Source organism: Mizuhopecten yessoensis, unplaced genomic scaffold (assembly GCF_002113885.1).
Source record: "Mizuhopecten yessoensis strain PY_sf001 unplaced genomic scaffold, ASM211388v2 scaffold716343, whole genome shotgun sequence".
Classification (NCBI taxonomy): domain Eukaryota; kingdom Metazoa; phylum Mollusca; class Bivalvia; order Pectinida; family Pectinidae; genus Mizuhopecten; species Mizuhopecten yessoensis.
Window position 1 is genome coordinate 645,601 of NW_018480069.1, and position 20,849 is coordinate 666,449.

The 20,849-nt window shown below is 36.6% G+C and overlaps 1 protein-coding gene across 4 annotated transcripts in view; it reads left to right on the forward strand.

The window, feature by feature from the left end:
• Nucleotides 1-3,492: 3,492 nt before the first annotated feature.
• The window catches only part of LOC110443381 (WD repeat-containing protein 7-like), a 46,506-nt gene continuing 29,149 nt past the window's right edge, over nt 3,493-20,849 (forward strand). For 3 of the 4 annotated variants that reach the window (XR_002462107.1, XM_021487560.1, XM_021487562.1), the window contains exons 1-8: nt 3,493-3,590; nt 5,573-5,742; nt 7,144-7,250; nt 8,156-8,234; nt 8,776-8,938; nt 9,772-9,842; nt 10,199-10,315; nt 18,213-18,358. Coding sequence is in view for 3 of the 4 variants with exons in the window: in XM_021487560.1 (XP_021343235.1) it covers nt 5,581-5,742; nt 7,144-7,250; nt 8,156-8,234; nt 8,776-8,938; nt 9,772-9,842; nt 10,199-10,315; nt 18,213-18,358 (845 nt within the window). In the remaining variant the exon portion in view is untranslated. Of the gene's footprint in view, nt 3,591-5,572; nt 5,743-7,143; nt 7,251-8,155; nt 8,235-8,775; nt 8,939-9,771; nt 9,843-10,198; nt 10,316-18,212; nt 18,359-20,668; nt 20,696-20,849 lie in introns of all 4 variants that reach the window. The other variant, XM_021487561.1, reaches the window with a different exon arrangement.

A 20,849-nucleotide genomic window follows, 5' to 3' on the forward strand; every position in this document is an offset into this window, starting at 1 on the left:
CCTGTAGTTCTTGCCACTTTATACTATAGCCAAAGGGCATTTACGATACCTACCTGTGAGTTAACAGGTGAACTAATTACCTCGGAGGTGTTACCTGTGAATGTCGTGGCCAAAGGGCATTTATAACCAATCCTCCAACTAACACAGGTAGTATGGTGTACCGGCGCGTTTCTTTTTGTTTCCTGGAAGAAAACATGTTGTTGAAAGTATTAAAGTAAATTTAATAAGGAAAAAATGTATGTGTATCATCACAGAATTATGTTAGATCTAAGTCCGTGGTATCAAATAGTGCAGGGCTTGCGCTGGCGATCGACACTGGCGAAAGTAAAACATGATTGGCGGTTCGAAACTGCTCTTGGCGAAAATGTCGATGTGGGGCTTTTATTTAAATTACTGTCGACAATAGAAAAAACCGTTGGCGATAACTGTTTCTAGAGCAACTGTTACAGGTAAATTTAGCCCCCGGACACCGCTTGTGTACTACGTTTACGATGTCACGGCGGAATGCATTTCCGATGCAAGGTCATGTATTTGAACTCTCCTGAGTTTTCACAAGGGCACCTGGAAACACAATGACTCCCGTCTGATATCAAAATCGCCAATTATCCAATTATAGCGATATTGTCTTATTCCGAGGGTTGCTCTGTGGAGAACAATAGGGTAAGATAGGGTCGGGAAAGGGTTGTTTTAGTTGGATTTGATTTACTGCAGGAAATCGCGTGAAGTGATGCGAGGCAATAACGAGGGACGGTCATTTGTGTGTGCTTTCATTGGGACGCAAGCGGGATATTTTCAATGACTTTCTTTTTAATAAACCATCCGTACTTTAACCATCACCACGGGGATAAATAGACCTCCACCACCTTCACAGCCTTCATTTACAGGTTTACTTCCAACTCAATACACAGATACCGCCTCCTCCAATACCAACAACATTCGACCAAACTTGTATGAACCAACCGATGCCTCCTACTATCCATAAATCGCGAGCAGAGCATATGTTTAGTCGGACAAACCTTCACATCTCTGGAAATTATTCTCATAGTGACAAAACAAATATCGGAACAAAGAGAAAGATTCCATCTCTCCTCGACCTAGCAACTGGTCCTCTAATAATAGGAAAGGTTACTGCAGGCAATCCTAAATCGAACTCGAAAACCTCAATGGACTCTACGCCAAAAATAGTGAGATTTGAAGATAAAAACAAACGTTATCTACCGAAGTCAAACCTTAGGGAAGAAATAAATATCCAATATCAAGAAAAACATCAAAAACCTCCACCACCAAAGGAAGACACAATCCCCCAAAGAACTCGGGACCAGCCTTTTTTATGCGATGGCATAGATACAAACCAAATAGACACGAGCCCGCTGAAGAAAGAAACCCCTACCCAAAGAACTCAGGACAAGCCTTTTTTAGGCCAAGGCCGGACAACAAACAAATAAGATACGAACCAGCCGACGACAAACCGTCGGAGATCATTGTAAAAACACTCAACGTTAAAAATGCTAAAACAAAACCAACTTTACTTACAGAACCTACTAAAGGAAACAGGATATAATATGTCTTCAGGAACACTGGTTGTTCAATTTCGAACTCGAGAAGCTACAAACCCTGTCAGACCAGCACAACGCACATAGCAAGGCTGCGGATACAGATAATCATATACTCCTAGTCCAGATTCCGAAAGGATATGGAGGATCAGCCATATTGTATAGGAAAAACGTTAATGGGACGTTAGTTGTACCAAACATCCATATGGTGGCGATAGAATAACCGTACTGGAACTTCAAACTGAACCAAAATGATCTATAGTAAGCAGATACATGCCACCAGGAGGTAACAACTTAAAGTCAGACTTTAAAGATACCTTAGACGAGATAGCAGAAATCATACATACATTCTCTAGTACACATGCATTGTTACTATGTGTGGTGATATGCACTCTTTTCTATCCAGAAACCCTCCCAACGAAAGACATCTCCTGATGTAAAAATTACTTATAACATCTACTGGATAGAAGAGCAAACGTAGCCGTGCCTGCATTACTTGGTATCCTACCTACTGCTGTCATAATACACAAGAACTTGTTAAATATAGTGCACAGCATTCTCCTTAGGCCGGAGTCTATTGAATATGAAGTAACATTAAGACAGATCGCTGTGAAAGACATCTGTGACAAGAGCATACTTTCAAAAACGCGCCAAATACTTTTATTGTATGGATACCCTTCAATATATCAACTCCTTCAGTGAACACCATCAAAACATGAATGGAAAGTCCTTCAAATGCAAGCCATAAACAACAGAGTTAAAACAAAATGGAAAAATGAAATTGAATCAAAATCTACACTTAAATATCTTAACTCGGATGCTGTCAAAATGGGAAAACCACATCAAATATATTCTATTGTGAGACCAAATATCTATGATGTTCAAAGAGCGGAAACAAAAGCTAGACTGTTGACGGGAACCTACATTCTCCAATCAAATAGAGCCAAATTCAATCAGTACCAAGTTTATCCCACGTGTAAAATGTGCAAATTGAAACCTGAAACCAGGGAACACTCCATAGCGGAATGCCATAAATTCGATTTACAAAGGGAAACCTTCAATCACAAAGTAGCAAACTTACTGGATCTACAAACTGAAGACATTTCACTATCAGATCCTTACATATCTGGTCTTAGACTGCAGCCACCCGGGTATTCCTATAAATCTCAGACCAAAACAGGAACAGCTAAATGAACTGGAACTTTACACCAGAGAATTCTTGTAGAATATACATACATATAGATTAAGACTACGTGCTTGCCTTATTAAATCACCCAAACAATAGATGGGGACACATATGTATCAACCCCAAGTGTAAATATACCCTATAGAAAACTGAAATTTGTGTACATAGTTAACCTGATATTCGCCTTGGGACCAACGACTACTTGTGAGTGCCAGCCAACACAACCTACCAAAGTATCTTTTACTTTGGGTGATCCGAAAAATAAACGGAGAAAATGCAACCTACTGCATGAACTGAACTGAACTGAAGGCACCGTCTGTTCGAAAAATAGAAAATGTATTGCTGATTACATCCCCGAAAACATGCAGATTGATTTAAAATATTCAGAAAATAATTATTATTTATATAATGAGTATGGATATAAATTTGTGGCAATGCTTTGTAGCGGGATCTGTAGGGAGAAAAACTTTTATCCACATCTCTTGTTGGTTTTATTAGTAGTGTGCCACCACAGGTTTCGTGTCAAAATGAAAGTAGAAAATTAACTCCCTTCGTATTAATACGCAAGTTTCCTTAACAAATTATTTTACCGTAACAAAAAGATCTTCCATCAAACTCGAATCAAACAAATAAACGATAAAGTCTATTATTCTAATAATCATGTGATTTGATGTCTTTGGTTTATTCTGTATTTCTTCTGCAGACTACTTGACCTTCTCGGAATAACTCTGTACCGGAAGTGTTATTCGGCAACATTCGTGATTATGACAATCAGCTGCTTAGCAAAACAGTATTGATTTACGATGAGAGTTTGACAGGAATACCTTTGATTGTGTCCGTTATTCGTCAAGGTGAGTGCCATTTATATAATCTTTGATTGAATGTTAGAGCTAAGCATTCTATTGCAAATTTTCATCTCGAAATAGTTTGTTTTGGGCCTGTAAAGATGCGTTATCATGGTCAGTGCGGTCTAGGTGGTGTGTGCAAGTGTCAAATTCAATATGGACAGACATTTTGTACTTGGTCAACAACGATAGCAGAAATATATTAATTTATTTGTAGAGTTTGCAGAAGTTGTTGTTCAGTGACTATTTTTATCCAGGCCTGGCAGTCGTTTGTCTGTACGTACTTCCTGTTCACTCTAAGACACAGCCTGAGGCAAGTCGTCTAAATTCGATTCACTGTAAATGTACTATGGGACGACAGTTAATTTCATGGTCAACTGAACAAATTATTGTGAAAATAAACACATAGTATGTGTATGTGATGCAATTAAGCCTATTCAATCACTGTCACCATACATTTTTATAATATTGTTCGTCAGTAGCCTCACAACTAATCAATGTTAATTATTTTAATTAGATTGTACGTTATACAGTGTACCTGTAGATTTTTAAGCTCGTTATTATTTTCACTTAAATTTACATATAGAATCTATGCAGATTAATTAGATTTGCTGACACCTAACATGTACACGTATACGTAGGTACTTATATAAAATGTATAAAGCACACTTAATGAGAAAAAATAGTACAGAACATAGCATTTGTTTATATTATATAAATAATATAATCTTTTCAGATGAGATTGGTCCATAAACTAACACATATTGCAAGTTTCCTCTGGCCCCAACACCAGATCAGATCTAGACTTGAGTCACATTTTGCCAGTTAGATGTCTGGTGTCTGAAGTGTTGGGGACCTGAGGAAACTAAGGCAAACTATAACACATTGGAATTCTTCAGTTAATAATTTATCATTTCTGAACATAGAAGTAGAAATGTACATACATTTGAAGCTGTCGGTAACTAAACAGATATACAGTTGTGTGACCGCACAACGCACCAAACATAGCGTGCGCACACCATCCGCACATGGTGCACACATGGTGCACACAACTGTGCGATTTAACAATCGTTCTCCCCGTTGTGCACTTCTCTCCGCACACCTGTGCGATTGGGTACAATTTGTACACATCAATATTGCGAAATGAAAATAATACGGAAAGCTCCTATACATGCAATAATGAAAACTGTATGTATTACTGTAATTTCTCATCACAGTAATGAAGATTATGTACAGGTTTACAATGTGTGTAACACAGCATTACAGTGACCGTCAGACTGTCATGAATGGGTTTTGTTCCAAGGTAACAGAACAGGTAAATAACTATTTGATGATTGACCGGAGTTTTACCTGGCCTGTACCTGACACATAGAGCTGATATGTGATAAAGTATCACAACTGGACATTTAATATTTGTTATTTGCATTCGGTTTGGCCATGGCTCCCCTTCACCTGTGTTTTCACACCCCTGGCCCTACCCGACGATGTATAGTACGCAAGCGCCCCGGGAGGTATACAGGACTGTGTTGTGAAAACACAATTTCTAAATATAAGAAAGTATAGATATAAAGATAAGCTTATAGATGTAGGTAGAATATAGAAACATAGTAAAAATCAAGTTTATATTTTTTAACACGAAAACGTTTTTATTGTTAAGGCATTTTTCAATTTACACCTACCACGATTGTTATCGCACAACACTTGTCCATCGTGCACACAAATGTGCACAATCAATGATCGTCCAACTTTGTATCGTTCACACATTGTGCACACACCGTGCGCACACCGCACATCCTGTAACGATGTGAGATCCCACAACTGTAACATAATATGAATTTTAATTTCACACCTCTGGAACATCTGTTATGAATTTAATTTTTCCTGAATATTTCCTTTCTTAAGTTTAAAAAATGTATTAAAGCGTTGTATCTTGAAACAAAAACTAGTAACACATGCTATAGGTGGTAATAAAGAAATACTGGTTACAGGTGTGAAAATGACTGGTGGTAGTAACTTAGTGGTGCCCATGGTGTTATGGGGGAGGAATGCCCCGACCCACTGTATCTCAACAGTACTGATGACACCCGACCAGCGCAACATCATCACTGGCTGCAATGATGGACAAATTGCTATTTGGGATGTCACAAAAAACTGGGAGGTGAGATTTCATTTTTTTATGTATTAGGTATTACATGTGTTAATTAATATGAATCATCAATATATATAATTTCTTCACTTTTGGTAATTATCAAAGCATATAAAGTTAATTTATACTGTTTCAGAAACTAATAAACAAATATGCCTGATTAACATTAACTTTTATGAATGATTAAAACAGTTGTTATGGACATATGAAATAATAATAATAGTCAGGTGGTAGCTATAGACTAATAAAATCTATTACCTGTAACTGAGCGAGATCGGGTTATCTCAATCGAGGGTTAAGATTCTGTATCAAAATCCAAACTGAGGCGTAAGCCAAGGTTGGGATGTTACAGAATCTTAGCCCGAGACTGAGATAACCTGATCTCACTCAGTTACAGATAATTGATTTTTTTTCTCGCACCTTTTAGTTTGAAAAGAACTATTCAATTTTGCTAAAAAACTACAATTATCCCGCCTTGTGTCTCAAATGATAATGACCTCTTCACTACTAACGCTACATTTGAATGCACCGCATAAAAATGTAGTCCGCCCTTACATAAATTTCAACGTATTTCACAGTGTAGATTATATTTTTTCTACAAAATCAAATATCTAACAACATCAAAATTATACATATAACGACGAAACGGGACATTTATAATGCAAATTGTCAATTTCAAGCAGTTAACGCGCGGATGAATACATCGCAGTGTAAAAAATCCGCGAAATGTCACGTAAAGGTACAAGACAGATCGAACGAGATAGAAAAATCTTGCATAGGGTATACGTATGACATAGGATATCTCTGTCTGAGGTGCAAGAAAAGTGATATCAGTAGTTATAGACAGGTAGTAGCTACATTTATGGATAGGTGGTAGTTATAGACCGGTGGTAGTTTTAGATAGGTGGTAGTTATAGACGGGTGATAGCTATGGATAGGTGGTAGTTTTAAACAAGAGTTAGCTACATTTATGGAGTGGATGGTGGTCATGGACAGACCTATATTTACTGATCATGAGGGTCCAAGAAAAATGTAACATAGGTCATTATTTTTTCAATGCCTTCGGTAGGAGTCGAACCCGGTATCTCTGGCTTACTAGTCTTACGCTCTACCGAATGAGCTAAAGAGAAATTCTGTGTGTGAGTCAGTTCTCCTTCTGCCAAAATTAACATAACATGTTCACATTACTTATTTACTTTTTGTTTAATTGAAGATTAAGTTTAGATATTATAATAAATATTGCTTAATACTTATGGTCATATGATAGTTAATATTTTGAATTGATTAAGTCTACAAAAAGAAGTTTATTATATAGACCTTCAGCTTCAGTCTGACCCTAAAATAAGATTTGGGGGTGACAATTTGATTTACCTATCGTTAAACTTCCATGTAATATTGTAATTGTACTTTCAGATCTACCCTCGTAGTATGCTGTTTGGACATACTTCAGCCATCAGCTGCCTGGCCCTTGGCAGTTCTCATCCTAACCTACCTTATATTGTTAGCGCTTCAGAGAATGGGTAATCCCACACTACATATTCAGTTTTACCTTTGAATGCATATGTTCCTGATTTTTCATCTCTTCTAAAATGACTAGACACTTAGTTAGATGTATAGCTACAAGTATATAATGCTTACATATATACAAACCATCTCATGTTGACCTTCAGAAGAAGACTTGACCAGACAACATAAATGTGGAGTTTTGGCAACTTTAATCCAGTTAGTAACATAGTTCTGAGAATGACCCACTTAATGGGCAGAAAAGTGTTAACTGGATTAGCTCATTCGCCCCTGAAGACACATATGAACTCTTCCAATTCAAAGGTTGGAATAGTTCATTGAGAAATTTCAGGGGTGAATGAGTTAAATTTGCAGAGAATCCCTATTTGATGCTGTCTGGTCATCACTTGATTTTGATTACTCTTATGGCTGTGAATTCCATTCAGGCATCCATCAACTAAGGTAAGATGAACTTTACTGAACATACCGCTAGCTGACATCGTATCTCGTTCTTCCTCATATTGACATTGTTTCAGAAAACAGGTATCCCCAGTAGACTGTAGAGTACGCTTATCTAGTACTTATTACCTATACATATTTACAATGCTCTTATCCCAACCTACATTCTTTTTGTGATTGCTTAAGAACATAAGTAGACTGTTCTATGACTACAACAACAGCTGATATTTATACATTATAATATCAATTAAATATCAATGAAACTGATTCCCATCATTACAATTTTCATTACAAAACACCAAAATAAATACAAATGTTTACAAATTCATGTATTTAAAGTTAAACACAGATTTAATTACCATATTTTATATTGATAAATAACCTTTCCAAAACATAAACAATCAGCAGTTATGTGTGTTTGGTACTGTAAATGTGCTAATTACAATGATTGTTTAATGAACAGGGAGATGTGTCTGTGGGACATCACTGATGGTCGTTGTGTGGAGTGTACCAAGATGTCTTTCATCCATTCTAACATGCAGGTAAAGAGGTCAATCATTCTGTTTTCAATAATCTTGCTTGAAAAACATCTTGTTTTTTTTAAGTTAAAAGAACACATATCAAATTGCACAAAAAGCTTCAAATTTGGTGATAAAATGGACTTTTTATGTCACCTATATAGCTACTTTGGGCAGCATATTAATTTTATTTTCAAAATTATGAACTGTCATTTTATGTCTGCATCAGTGTCTCCTGGTTAACGGTTTCCAGACGACTTGTTTAGTATTGATGAGATTGTAAGGAAAGTAAGCATACATAATACCGCAAAACCTAGCTCTTTGGTTACAACTTGATGTTCAGCGATATCTGCAATCTGATTGGTAAATGGTATCAATAGAATATCTTTCAAAACATTTTTGGTTTTGACATTCTTTGGCAGATTGTTCCGAAATAATCAATACATTCTTGTACCAGAATACAGCACATGTACTTATAAACCAATACTTTATACAAATAACATATTCTTATTACTTGACCTATTGAATGATACAAAAATCAAAGAGTCCTTTGTTTCTTGCACAGGCTTATCAATTCAGAAAGGATGTTCGACTAGTATGTAATGGCTACTACCCAGAGATTTTGATTATCGACCCTTTAACATTTGAGAAGATCTACTCTCTGTCTTCCAAAGTTGCTCCAGATTGGATCAGTGCCTGCTGTGTTCTGCGACCAGTGAAGCGACAAGGTAATACCCTGCTCCAGCACTAATTGGCTCTGATTAAGAGCATTTGAAAAGTCTGCTGGTAGATTTGGGTTTGACTTCCCATGACAGGGCCATCTTCCATCCGACTTGTTGATTGAGTGTTAAAGTTAATTACATTATATATCATAAAAGTATTGTAAATCTCTGGACAGCCCATGATGAGATGATCACCTATTTTAACGTAGACGTAGAGCCGGGCAACATCCATGTTAGTCTTGACATTTAGCTTCATTATTCTAATTCTAGACGTCCAATAGTCATCCAACTTTATATGTGGGTTTATCTTGAGGAGTTCTTCATCAAGACACTAATGTAGGTCGGTGTGAGCCATATTTTCTACTTGTTGACTTTGATAGAATTCACATTTAACTCCATTTCTTTGGTTAGTTTATGTGTTAGCTCCATTTCCACCAAATAGGGGAATTTTAGTTCTCATCGGATTTGATGTTTAATTACCTGCCAGTACAGGTATGTACCAAAGAATGAAGAACAATGGAAGAGATTAATATTTCTCTTACCCTGGAAAAGTGTATCCGCACTTGAACCGGTGAGATTTCCTTGACGTCACTCCACAACGATTCATCAACGTCACGTCAACCCTGAATTTAGCATGTAACGTTATCATTACATTGTGTATATGATACACAATGGGAAAACAGGGTAAGAAAAAAAGAATCTCTCAACCCCAAGGGGGTGAGTGATTCTATTATTCCTTATAAGTTTTCCTGGTTACATTGATCTATAGCTAGATCAAGTAGATTTTGCTAATTGATAATGTTACACTTTGTGACTTATGGTTTTAGATGATGTTGTAGATGATGTCATTGTGGCTATCTCCAACTCTGGAGCGGTCAAGGTCTGGAGTCTGATGGGATCTGAGAATAGAGTAAGTCATGCAATGATCTGTCTAGTTTCTATTTATTCTTTAATACAATTTCCAGATGTCAGATTTCCTTGAATTTGCTTAGACTTTCACAACTTCATCGTGATGTAAAAGTTTTCATATCTAAATTACCATTCACCTTAGATCTGTTAGTGTATTCAGCTAATTAAGTTTGAAAATAAATGAATTTTGTTTCCTATACACCTACTGGGTAGTAGGAGTTTACTTTCTAGTTGAATACATGCATATTGCACAGAAATATTTGTGGTATTGACTTCCTTGACTTAACTAATAGTAATAGATATCATAGTATCCAAGCTCCATTAATTTTAACATAAATGAAATGTTTTATCTTTCAGACTCAACCTGTATATGAGGATGAATCTAAACAGATTAAATGTCTAAATGCCCAGACTCTTGCCTGCTGTCCGTTCAACCAGAGGACAGTTCTTATTGTCTGCTCCAAGTACTGGCAGGTAATACATTCACCTGTTACCATGGCAGCCTCTCATACAATGAACCTTCTGATACCTTGGCAGCCTCTGTCATACAATGTACCTCCTGTTACCATGGCAGCCTCTATCATACAATGTACCTCCTGTGACCTTGGCAGCCTCTGTAATACAATGTACCTCCTGTTTCCTTGGCAGCCTCTGTAATACAATGTATCTCCTGTTGCCTTGGCAGCCTCTGTCAGACAATGCACCTCCTGTTACCATGGCAGCCTCTCTGCTACCTTGGCAGCCTCTGTCAAACAATTTACCTCCTGTTACCTTGGAAGCCTCTGTCATACAATTTGCCTCCTGTTACCATGGCAGCCTCTATCATACAATGTACCTCCGGTGACCATGGCAGCCTCTGTCATCCAATGTACCGCCTGTTACCATGGCATCCTCTGTCATACAATGTTCCTCCTGTTACCTTGGCAGCCTCTGTCATACAATGTACCTTCTGTGACCTTGGTAGCCTCTGTCATACAATGTACCTCCTGTTACCATGGCAGTCTCTGTCATACAATGTACCTCCTGTTACCTTGGCAGCCTCTGTCATACAATGTACCGCCTGTTACCATGGCAGCCTCTGTCATACAATGTATCTCCTGTTACCATGGCAGCCTCTGTCATACAATACTCCTGTTACCATGGCAGCCTCTGTCATACAATGTACCTCCTGTTACCTTAGTAGCCTCTGTCATACAATGTACCTCCTGTTACAATGGCAGCCTCTGTCATACAATGTACCTCCTGTTACCTTGGTAGCCTCTGTCATACAATGAACCTCCTGTTACCTTGGTAGCCTCTGTCATACAATGTACCGCCTGTTACCTTGGCAGCCTCTGTCATACAATGTATCTCCTGTTACCATGGCAGTCTCTGTCATACAATGTTCCTCCTGTTACAATGGAAGCCTCTGTCATACAATGTATCTCCTGTTACCATTGCAGCCTCTGTCATACAATGTACCGCCTGCTACCTTGGCAGCCTCTGTCAGACAATGTATCTCCTGTTACCATGGCAGCCTCTGTCATACAATGAACCTCCTGTTACCTTGGCAGCCTCTGTCATACAATGTACCTTCTGTTACAATGGCAGCCTCTGTCAAACAATGTACCTCCTGTTACCATGGCAGTCTCTGTCATACAATGTATCTCCTGTTACCATGGCAGTCTCTGTCATACAATGTACCTCCTGTTACCATGGCAGCCTCTGTCATACAATGAACCTCCTGTTACCTTGACAGCCTCTGTCATACAATGAACCTCCTGTTACCATGGCAGCCTCTGTCATACAATGTACCTCCAGTTACCATGGCAGCCTCTATCATACAATGAACCTCCTGTTACCATGGCAGCCTCTATCATACAATGAACCTCCTGTTACCTTGGCAGCCTCTGTCATACAATGAACTTCCTGTTACCTTGGAAGCCTCTGTCATACAATGTACCTCCTGTTACCATGGCAGTCTCTGTCATACAATGTTCCTCCTGTTACAATGGCAGCCTCTGTCATACAATGTATCTCCTGTTACCATGGCAGCCTCTGTCATACAATCTCATCTGGTAGTACAGTACATGTATTACAATACACTGGGAAATGGTTCTTTTTTTACATTTAATTTCATGCTGGTCAATGATCAACAGGTGAGTATAATGGGGAAAACGTTAATTTCTTTTGATCATAACCACTTTATTATTGATAAAGCCATAAGGCTGTTTTCTTTAATTACAGGTACATTAGAACTTATACCAGTATGTATTACTGGTAATGAAATATAGAACATTTTATACATTTCCAAAGATAGACAAAAATATAATTTAGTGGTTTTTGAAATGCTTGCAATACAGAAGATGTGTAGATATAATTATTATTGACTCTGTTACCTAAAACAATTGATTTGTTACTTAAAACGAAGCTTCATTTTTTGCAATTGGCTGAAAACCCAAATGGACATATATGCCATGGCACAGCAATCTTTGTCTGCAAATACTAATTATAATTGGTTGATATTCTTAACATCTTTCATCAGTATTCAGCCAAATTAGAGAGCTGAAAGATTATAGCATACTAATCAGTACTTTGTAGGACTGAAGAATGCTGATGTTTTCATTTTAACATTGAACCAAATATCACAAATAAAGGGACCCCAGGGATGCCATCATTTCTTTTCAAGACCACACATTTCATATTTCATAATTACCTGGTATATATGGTTATTGAAGCTTTTTCAAATAAGTAGCCTTGGAGGGGCCATTTCCTGGGATCAATTTGTATTTGTATTTTTTCCCCTTAAGATTTAGAATGACCAAGGGATAATTAAAAATGAGACTACTCAAATCAGAACCCAAATGGTTTTGGCCATAGATCGAATACAAAACAGTTACAGGTGAGCATTACAGTCCTATTGGTCTTTTTTTATTTTATATATGATTTTGATTGTCTAGAACCTTTTTTTATATCGATGATTTTGACGTACATTACCACCTTTGTGATACATTTTTGGGGTATGTACCATCATGAAAACTGTTTTATGAATTATGTTATCCTTAATTTAAGTTTCTGGGATGTGTGATAGGTTCATACTCTTTAGGCTTTTTACACTCTAGTCTGAAATTGTACTTGGAATGGTTTTTGTTTTTTTATTTGTTTATGGTTTGAAATATTACAGAACTTTAAATTTATTTGGTTTGATGATATTTTTGTACATTTTTACTTTTGTATGACATTAGACATATGTTTTGTCTTTCTTTTATGGTTGAAAACATTATGACTTGTGATGGTGTTATTCTTGGAGCATTTTTGTTTGTATGACGTGCAATACTTGTAGATGTTGTTTGATGTGATAACTCAGGGGATGTGTTTAAGTTTGTGATGCCCTGTAGGGTTTCATTGTGAAACCTTGACACATTTGTGTTCGTTGGAATGACAAACTGATGTGTTGCTGTTTGGTTTTCAAGGTCTATAGTTACGATGTGAGAACTTGTTGCAGTCGAAAGTATGGCGGGGTAAGGTGACTGGTGCTAGATGATTCCATGTGCATGTACAATAGAATCATCCCCCTATTGAGTTACCTCCCCTGGAACTGTAACGGCGAACAATGTCCAACTATATTGAACAAGAAACTGACTTTTACAAATTAAAAAAAAAATGTTACTGAAAGTCAATCTGTACCATTAATATAAAAAAAAATCTTAGTTGATGAAAGATTTATTAAAAGATATTTAAATCTTTCACATAAGATTTTGGACAAAATGTTTAAGATAGGTTTTAATGCACCACTGACAATTTATATTCCAAAAAGATCATTTTGGCTAAATGTTTCAAAAAACAGTGTTGTTTCTATCTTGTGCATAATGTGTCATTTCAATATTTTTCCCCCCAAAAATTCTTTTCTTTCTTAATGATGAATATTAAATACAATATAGACTGGCATTGTGGCACTTTTACAACTCATTATGATTGTTGTTATATATATACACTTAGTGCTGAACACGGTTTGGTTTATTCTAGAGGATTAGCTTTTACAACAGACTTTCAGTTGTCATACTTTTCTAGGCAAAGCTGTTCTCTTTCTTTCTCTTAGACATCATTCTTTCTTTGATATATCATTATGGTACACACTATATTCTTATTGTACAATTATCTGGTAGTAAAGCTATTTTTTTCTTGTGCTGCTATATTTTACTTCTATATGTAGAAACATTTTTATATGAATGGATTGTTTTCTTTCATGAAGATATAAATTATTTAAATCACATCACAAGACAGTGTTTTCCGGTATGGAAGGATGTTTCTAATTGAAAATTAAATAATATTTTTTGAAAATTTGAATGGACGTAAGATCAATGTCTTTCAACATATTGTAAATAATGTGTTATCTTAAGTGACCGTAAGTAACCTTTGACCTGAGTTAATGAGGGAGATCTGTGGCCTTCCAAGTATTTGGGGAATTCAATGGTGCTGCCCTAAATGTGATTTTTCTACAGGAAAGTTCAACTTTTCTAACAATACTCTACATGGGTGAACTTAAATTTGGGGTGTCATTTGTGCTGTTTACACATTTCTTTAAAACATCTTGTGTATCCCAACAAAGTTACAAAAACACTACAAGTAGGTATCATCAAATGATAGTCTGAAAAACTTCTCAAAACACGAGCAGCTGTTAGCAGAAATAGTTCAAAGCAAGAAAGGACTTAACTTTTGTTTTTTGCTCCCTCATCTTTTCATACCATTTACCATATATATCTTGCCTATATTTGCCTTTCATTAAAAACTTTGCTGCCTGGAAATTTAGTGGCTTCACTGGCACACCAAAAATCAAGTTGGGTTCATGTGTAGTGATTCTAAGGCAGTGTTGTTGATCGCTAAATCAAAACAAGCTGTATATGTGTCTATCTAAATACTGTGTATCCAGATGTACTCTTATTTCCTTGTAATTAAACAAAAATGGTTATATATATCAATCTACATATGGGGTACAGGATATTGTCTTTACAATGTCAGCTTCTTCTCATTAAAATTCACCCCTGAAGACACATTTGAACTCTTCCAATTCAAAGGTTGGAATAGTTCATTCTGAAGTTTCAGGGGCGAATGAGTTAACTCTGCACATCTTTACAATGACTAGTGATGGAAAAGCTGGTTTAGTTGATGCACTGCTGCTCTAGATTAAAATCCTCCTGATGTGAACATGTGTTAGAACTCACTGTAGAGATATACTTACAGCCATAGTTGATAGAGTTGGTCTCGGCTGATGTACATGTAGTAACACGTTTGTCGGTGGGTATATGTATCTGTTGTCATATTTCTGGAGTCATTTTGGATCATCTTGACATGGTTTTAGAATAATTCTGAGCTCTTTCTAAGCTTGTTTATTGAGGAATCATCATTTAAAGATTACATTTTAAGTATTAATAGCAAATTAAAGAAAACAAAGCATAAAGAAAGATTATTATTTAATATAATGTTGTAGAAAATCTCACTATCAAATTATCCATACAGGGCCCATGAGGAGATTGGTCAATGATTAATCTTCACCCTTTCACAAAAACCTCATACCAATGGGCAATATATTTTTTTCATGGAACAAAAAGGAAATTCGAAAGAAATATTATATGTTGTTTTTGTATGCAAGAGAGATGGGTAAGGCAGGTAAAAATGAGGGAGAAGTAATAATGGTTAATTTCTTACGCATATATTTTGAAGATTTTCATTGTATTTCCCATTCAATAGCTGATAATATTTTTGAAAAGGATTAAGTTTTAACCTTATAAGTCCAAGGGAAATCACATACATGTGTTTATTGACCAAGTATAATGTCAATTCACTTGTTTCTAGCTCAAGTTGAACTTAGCGCCGGGGGAGGGAGTGGTTAAGGCATTTGACATTCCGCTACTAGCCCTCTACCGCTGGGTCGTGGGTTCGAGATCTACATGCATGGTGCATTTACCAGGTACTGGCCGTAGGTTGTTGGTTTTTCCCTGGGATCTGCGTTTTTCCTCCACCACCAAAAGCTGGCACGTCCTTAAATGACCATAGCTGTAAATAGGATGTAAAACACAAAAAAAAAATGTATTTGGGTATACTGTATACATATTGGTCTTCTAAGGATACGCAGGATCAATGCCAGAAAGTGTAGCTATGCTTTAGAAAAATATTCTGGCTTGGCTATAGCTTTCACATAATTTCTTAAAAGAAAAGCATATCTCGTGGGACTTTTATGAAAAAAAAGTAAAAAGATAAAATTAATACAAAAAATTATAACAACAATGTAAACATATCCTGGCCCTCAGATCAGTTTGGTGTTTCTCTAACCAGCAAAGCCACCAGGTCAATGGAAGTATCCTGGCCCTCAGATCAGGTTGATGTTTCTCTAACCAGCAAAGCCACCTTGTCAATGGAAGTATCCTGGCCCTCAGATCAGGTTGATGTTTCTCTAACCAGCAAAGCCACCTGGTCAATGGAAGAATCCTGGCCCTCAGATCAGTTTGATGTTTCTCTAACCAGCAAGGCCACCTGGTCAGTGGAAGTATCCTGGCCCTCAGATCAGTTTGGTGTTTCTCTAACCAGCAAAGCCACCTTGTCAATGGAAGTATCCTGGCCCTCAGATCAGGTTGATGTTTCTCTAACCAGCAAAGCCACCTGGTCAGTGGAAGTATCCTGGCCCTCAGATCAGTTTGATGTTTCTCTAACCAGCAAGGCCACCTGGTCAGTGGAAGTATCCTGGCCCTCAGATCATTTTGATGTTTCTCTAACCAGCAAAGCCACCTGGTCAGTGGAAGTATCCTGGCCCTCAGATCAGGTTGATGTTTCTCTAACCAGCAAAGCCACCTGGTCAGTGGAAGTATCCTGGCCCTCAGATCAGTTTGGTGTTTCTCTAACCAGCAAAGCCACCTTGTCAATGGAAGTATCCTGGCCCTCAGATCAGTTTGGTGTTTCTCTAACCAGCAAAGCCACCAGGTCAATGGAAGTATCCTGGCCCTCAGATCAGGTTGATGTTTCTCTAACCAGCAAAGCCACCTTGTCAATGGAAGTATCCTGGCCCTCAGATCAGGTTGATGTTTCTCTAACCAGCAAAGCCACCTTGTCAATGGAAGTATCCTGGCCCTCAGATCAGTTTGGTGTTTCTCTAACCAGCAAAGCCACCTTGTCAATGGAAGTATCCTGGCCCTCAGATCAGGTTGATGTTTCTCTAACCAGCAAAGCCACCTTGTCAATGGAAGTATCCTGGCCCTCAGATCAGTTTGGTGTTTCTCTAACCAGCAAAGCCACCAGGTCAATGGAAGTATCCTGGCCCTCAGATCAGTTTGATGTTTCTCTAACCAGCAAAGCCACCTGGTCAGTGGAAGTATCCTGGCCCAGTTGCCCTGAAGTTGTATACAAGAAATAAAGTGTGTCAGCGGTAGGACAGGGGTCATTTAATTAAGTGTGCCAGCGGTGGGAGACGGATCCTTAAATTAAGTGTGCTAGCGATGGGAGAGGAATCTATAAATTCAGTGTGCCAGCGGTTGGACTGGGATCCTTCAATTAAGTATGCCAGCGGTGGGAGAGGGATCCTTAAATTAAGTGTGCTAGCGGTGGGACTGGGATCCTTAAATTAAGTGTGCTAGCGGTGGAACTGGGATCCTTAAATTAAGTGTGCCAGCAGTGTTACAGGGATCCTTAACTCCCAATAAACAGTATTATTGATACACCAGGGAATTCTATAAGTCAATGTGATGTCGTGTACTAGTCAAGTTTACTACAACTATTATATTTCAGATATGTGTAATTTTTTCATTATTTGCGTTCAGTTTTCACAAGTTATGTTAACACCTACACTTAGAACAACTGTGTATGTATCAGCATATAGCTAATAAACACACGAATTATGACTATGAAATTGATCGTTTTTGAAGTGAAATTGTTGTCATCAGACAATATACATATGCAGGTCCAGTTTGAGTTATTGCCCTGAGCTAATTACACTGTAATGTTTAGGGTCAGGTGTTTATATTAAATGCCTCTTTGATTACAATATAGATAATCATAGGTGAGTGATTTACCAATAAACTTCCTTACATCTTCATTTGCAGTGTAACAAATATGTAAACAGTGGCATTAATCAGCAATGCTGTATACCAATATGTACTAAAACTTCACACAATAATGTAAAAATTTAAATAAAGTTTGAAATACTCTTGTAATCCATAAACAGATAAAATGAAAACCACAGATCTAGAGGAAATGAAAACCAGAGAACATGACACAGAAATAGATTTTCTAGAAAACTGACAGCAGAATTTGCATGAACAAGATTTTGTTAGTATTTTAAATTTAATTTATGAGATATAAATCGAAATTGGACATAAAGACACTTTGTTTGATGTTTTTCCAGATATATGACGCTGGAGACTTCACCAATTTATGTTCCGAGTCGAACAGGTGTGGGGAGAGGTGGTCAGGTGGTGACTTCGTTAGCGTGGACAAGGTCATTGTATGGAGTAATGAGGGCAAGGGATACCTGTACAAATTACCTACCAAGTAAGTTACTATACCTGTACAAATTACCTACCAAGTACTTGTAAGTGACCATACCTGTATATAAATACCTGTACAAATTACCTACCAAGTAAGTTACCATACCTGTATATAAATACATGTACAAATTACCTACAGAGTAAGTATACATACCTGTACAATTTACCTACCAAGGTACACTATCTCCATAACTAATCACTATGTTAAACTTCCCCGTTCTGGATCATGTTATAACCATGGGTAATAATACTGAATAAGTCTTGTATCAAGAAGCTCTGAGTATCGTTTCTGTAAATGTGTGTGTTTTTTTGCATGCTGATTGTTTTCTGTTAAAGATTCATAGAACCATCAAAACTCCAGAAATTAGTTTATCTGCCATAGAACTAGCATGTCACCCACCATATAACCATTAGAACGTCAGTAATAAAAGTCACAGAACCAACGAAACTCCAGGAATTAAATACTCCGCCTTACTTACATAGTAATGGTGCCACTCACCATAGAGCCATCATACACACTGATAAAGTCATCAGTCTAACATCCTGTGATAAATACTTAATAGGTCTAACTTAGTGTACTATCAGCCCTGAAACGGGCCAACTTCCTAATACAAAAACATAACAATATAAACTCTTGTTAAAATACATCCACTCTAAATTCTTTTGACAAAACTTTCCTCACTAAAATAGTCTGGAAATTTGTAATTTCCTTCGACAAAATTTAATAAATCACCTTAGATAAGCTTACATTGTATAGCTTACTGCCACAACATTATCCACATCTAAATAAACTATTTTCTCATAACTGGTACACAAACAAAACTTCTTGTTTTAGCAGTCTTTTGAATTCTTTTGATATTTCCAATGTTTACTGGTAGGTTGTAGAGTATCATGGTAAATGCTAAGAAAGCTAAAGAGAGGACTTAAATAGGCTGTCACTGCTGTCCAGCTCCCCTTCCATTGTATAATTGATTAATATAACATATCTAAATGAGAACAAACCCTATTGTACAGTTAGTGTGTTCTCCCTGCAGCCCTACAGAAAGTTTGGGAAGTTTGAATCAAACTTGAATCATTTTTATGATGACTTCTGCCTGAAAACATGACGTCACATAGTCATGAAATGTGTCACAAATGAAGCCATTTCTTGCACCCCTACGTCACTGCTTTCTTACACTCAAGATCTCCACCTTACACACACAGACGTGAGAAAAAAATACATTCTAGAATATAAAAAAAATCTTGAAAAATTACAGTTAGAATATTATTATGAACCAAATAATTCGACCTTAACTCATTTACCCCTAAAATTTCATAATGAACTACTCCAACATATGAAGTAGAATAGTTAAAGTGTGTCTTCAGGGGTGAATGAGTTCAAGAGGGAGTATAAGTTGACATTGTTTGTGTAAATAAAAGGGATTAATAATTTGTTTCTTAATTTATATCAATCATTAATTTTCTTTACCCACTATTATTTTCGAATTACTAAATTGTACAACATTTATCCCAAAATTTCAAACAATTTTCAGTTAAATTTGTAGAAAAATGTTGATTTAATTTTTGTAGTTGTTGTCATGGTCACACACCTTCTAAATATGGGCACATTGAATATATGTTAGTCAGTCAATCATGTAATTTCCTTTCCACAAACGATAGAGGAAGGACATGTAATATAGTGATGAAGAGAGAAATTTACTCCTTGCCGACTTTGGTTTGCTGATCTTTTAAATAATTCTATCCATTTTTTACTTTATTTAAGCTAGCTATCTATTATGGCTAATTATTGAGGCTAGGAAAAGATTTTGGACATGCAGAGAAAAAACTCTCATTATGAGTCTGTGAAAGATTCTTACTTCTGATCAAAGCAGTATTTTATTCTAGACACTGAGGGTTTTTTCTGCTTTAACTTTTCATTAGCAACAATCTTTTACTAATGCAAGAACATATTGGAACTCAAAGAATGAATTATGTAATTGTATAATTGTATTCTTTCTAGCAAAAAAGTAAATCACTCTCATGTAATTTCATCAAGCCATGAATGTTTTTGAAGCTTTCATGAATATCAATTTATATTATTAACCAGATCAAACTAGTGTTTTCTAGACCTTTCATCTTACTCTATCAACTTGTATGGGCTAATATACACAATACATGTATATATATGTACATGAAGCAATAACTGATGGACCAAAATTGTATTCTTTTTATTAATTACATGTATAAACAAAGAACATTGTAAATTCAAAGATACAAATGTATTTAGAGAGAGAAAAAAAACAGTAGATAATTTTGGCTGTTTTTCCTTTACAAGCCTTCTGAGGGGCAAGGTGATACCCAGGTAAAGGGAAATACAGTGGCTGTCATTAACAAATACCTGCATGTGTCATTGTTGTCGTTGCTGCACAGTCATTTTAACTTAATTATTCAAAAGGACTAAGTGTCAAATCCTTCTTCAGTTTAGTTAAATTAGTCACTCAGTTTAATTTTATTTA